Below are 3,513 nucleotides of genomic sequence, written 5' to 3'. Positions count from 1 at the left end.
TACCCTCTACTAAGTTAAATAAGCATTGAGTAAGGAGCCTGACAATGGGTGTATGATTATGAGAAGTCTTGATCTATGGCTAAATGAATAAATTTAAAAAAAACAAACACCACCAACTTACACAGAGCTGTCCATATGTCAGTCAGACCTGCACATGGCAAATAAAATACATACCTTCCTGTTCTAAACTGCGGAGGATACACACACTACATATCCTTGTCAGTCCTTGCTTGAACCTCTCCTAGGCTGCAATTATTCTGAAGGAATCTGCTTTTGAAGTGACAAGCTTTCCTTCTGCAACTAAATTGTACAAGAAAAGGAAACCACCAAGCGATCCCTCTAGATTTTTTCCTAATGTATGTGGCAGTTGATGTAAGTGATCTGTTGTCTGTTAGTTTCCAGAGGGACTGTTGGAGAGTGATCATTTCTCTTTTCTTTGAGAAATACCAAATTAATAAAATACTTCATGGGAAAATAGATCATATTTGACTTACAGGTTAAGCAGGGACAGATAATCCAGTGAGATGGGGATTTTAACTCAAGTGACAACCTGGTTCCATATTTTAAGAGATCCTAGTTTTTCTTTGTCCAGCACTTGGTATTTCATCATGTGCTGAGAGACAGTGAGAAAATGTATTCCAGTCTACTCAGTGTAGACTGCAAACTCTCCCCCTTTTGGAAATAAACCTGTACTCTGTCAGTATGCAGCATGTCTATAGCAGGGCATAAGTAAACCAGACACTGATAAACAACAAAACAAAATCCTCAGGTACCCATATGTGGCTGTGAGGACAATATGATTCAGCTCCTCATATTCCAACTACTAAAATACTGTGATTTCAATTTCAGCTTCTTGTTGTACAGTTTCTCTTAATTCACAGCAAATCCTGTCCATTTTCTCAAAGGCTTGCCGCCCCTTTTCACCTATGGAGAAAGAAAAATATATCCCATGCTGAGGAAGAGCAAGCAGTTAGAAACACCCTGAGAAATGTGATACTCTAGAACTACTTCTGTTGTGACCTTGTTTGGAACCAACAAGAACTCTCGATAGTGACAAACACATCTCTAAGGGAATTGTCTTCCAAAAACTGCTAGAAGCCACCATGGAAAATCAGGCCTTCTGTCAACATTTCCACATGAGCAACGATTTGGAGCATCACAGTTGGAAAACTTGTTTTGTAATACATGTGAATCTGAGTGTTTCTGTGGAGCAAGGCTGGAGATCCCCAGAACTAAGCATGAACCAAAGTATTTTTAGAAAGAACAAAACAGGGAAATTACTGTCTCCTAGATGACTGGACATCCTCTCTAGCAGCTGTGCACTTAAGATATTTAGCTAAGCAATTCTCCCTTGCCCTCAGTAGCAGTACAAATAGTAGATGGTAGCAAATCGGGAACACTGACATTTCATTAGCAACTCCACTGTAGATCTACTGAATTCAGGTGAAGTAACAGGTAATGAACCAGTATAAAACCATTTTGTTTGTACTCTTTACCCCTCCAGTATTTGGAGTAGAACCATTTGAAGAAGAATAGGAACATCAAAATTAGAAGTAACTAGTCAGTTTGTAGGTTAGAAAAGATTACCAGACTTGAAGAGTATGTTGTTGTTCTGATATATATAAAAGATCTTTAAATCAGCTTAGCTAATCTCAGAGCTAGAAGAGGCTTTACGGTGATCTGCCAGGTTCAAATGTCCTTTTTACAAAATCCAGGAGGAGAAAATTGCTGATGCCAGTACTACTATTAAGAAGTACTCCAGCAGCACTGTCAGCACTTTCAGTACTTATCTGCCACCTTTCTAAAAAGTTTAGTGGTTCTTAAAGCACTTTATCCTACAGTAATCTCCCTGGTCTGATTCTACAAACTTTAATGGCAGCCTTTGGTTATTATATGCGATACAAAGTTTATCTTAATGGTATGAAATAGCTGTTCGTGAAATACTTCCGTTGTCCTAGATGTGTTCAGGCTGAACGTCAGGCCTGTTCTGGTTCTGCACTATTTCACATTACTTTTTCAGAATCTATATTTTAAAGTTGTATGAAAGACTTACCAAAGGATAGCGTTGTTTCCCTGGCTGCATTCCTGACTTCCTCTGTTTCAGATTGGCACAGGTGGGCAACCTGCTCAATACTCTCAACACCCTGTTTGAGAAAAGAAAAATTTGCAACAGCAGCTTTTCAGTAAGCGTTTTGATGCACATTTTTTGCAAGGTAAACACATACATACTAACTCCCATCTCTTCTTGTATCTGAATTCTATTGTGACCTTTCTTTTCTCCCCCAACATATCAGCTTGCAGTTAATTTTTCTGAGCATGATCTCACCTCTGCTACTTTCTCTCCTGTTTTAGGGCATGAAAAAGTGTAAAAGTTCTAGGGTACAGGTCACTGCTGCAGTACCATTAAATTTGCATAACCCAATCAGGACCTTCACTGAAAGAGTTAATGCAGGTTGTACAAGGGCAACAGTTGCTTCGCAAATCTGACTTTGAGAACAAGACTGATTTGTTGGGCCTACCTTGTGACTATGTGTTTGTAGAAACTGTACTCACAATAATCCCTTGTGTGCAAACTAACTTGTTACAGACTTGTGGCTGTTGGAAAGCTTTATATTTGTTCTGACAGTTTCTTATAATAGCAATGCAAATATTACTTTTATTTTCTGACTATAATCAGCAATTGTTAAAAAAATGAACGGATTTAACTATAAATTTCTATAGTTAAAGCTTTAGAACTGACTCCATATATGGCTAACTGTCGCTCATTTTTCTACATGCTAAGTGTTCCCCAGTCAGACAGTGTCTGTTGTCCTTCACCACTGACAATTCTATAAAAGTTTGAAAACATCCTTTCTGCCACTGTTCTGTGCCTGTCAGATCAAATTGAGATACTCCAAGATGCCTGCAGCTCCCTCTGCCTGCTGCCTTTTGAATAATAGCTTTAATAGTTTGGAACTTTGGCAGCCAAAAGAATTCATTAATTCCAAATAGAAGGAAGCTGAACAAGTAACCCTACCAGCTTAAAAGAAAAAAAAAAAAAAAAAGCTAGATACACTTTTGCATCCAGCAATTTTGGCCAGACACACACAGCAAAAGTAAAACTGTAAATACTTACTCTGAGGTTTTTAAGAGCCAAACATGCAGCTTGCTGAAGTCTTGCATCACAGTCAGCTAAAACATCAGTGTAAAAAAACAGCGCCTGAATGAAAAAAAAGAGAAAAAAAAAGGCTTTATAAACTTAAGCATAACCAAGCACTCAAATTCAGACTGACATAAGTGCTGTTTTACCTATCTGAAATCGAATAAAGGATATAGACAAGTCACTTGAGCACTGATGTAGTTTAGGTTCTAGTTAATAGATTAATGAAGTATGGAGAGGAGAATAGTGCTATTCTAGGATAAAACAAGTTCCACATATTTCAGCAGCTATTTAGAAAAGCCGGTAAGAACTGCAGTCTTTACCTTTTCCCTAAAGTTCTTGTTTGCTGCTGCACGGGAGAGGCAGGATGTGGC

General features: G+C 38.2%; 1 protein-coding gene across 1 annotated transcript in view; it reads right to left on the bottom strand.

Moving 5' to 3' along the window:
• Positions 1-823: 823 nt before the first annotated feature.
• The window catches only part of FAM65C (family with sequence similarity 65, member C), a 31,197-nt gene continuing 28,507 nt past the window's right edge, over positions 824-3,513 (bottom strand). The window contains 4 exon segments of the mRNA XM_009585664.1: positions 824-924; positions 2,054-2,144; positions 3,116-3,199; positions 3,463-3,513. The exon segment at positions 3,463-3,513 is cut by the window's right edge and continues 30 nt beyond it. Of these exon segments, the coding sequence (XP_009583959.1) occupies positions 824-924; positions 2,054-2,144; positions 3,116-3,199; positions 3,463-3,513 (327 nt within the window).

Source organism: Fulmarus glacialis, unplaced genomic scaffold (assembly GCF_000690835.1).
Source record: "Fulmarus glacialis isolate BGI_N327 unplaced genomic scaffold, ASM69083v1 scaffold45540, whole genome shotgun sequence".
Lineage (NCBI taxonomy): Eukaryota > Metazoa > Chordata > Aves > Procellariiformes > Procellariidae > Fulmarus > Fulmarus glacialis.
Note: the sequence above shows the minus strand (reverse complement) of the source record. Positions and strands in the feature narration are given on the sequence as shown.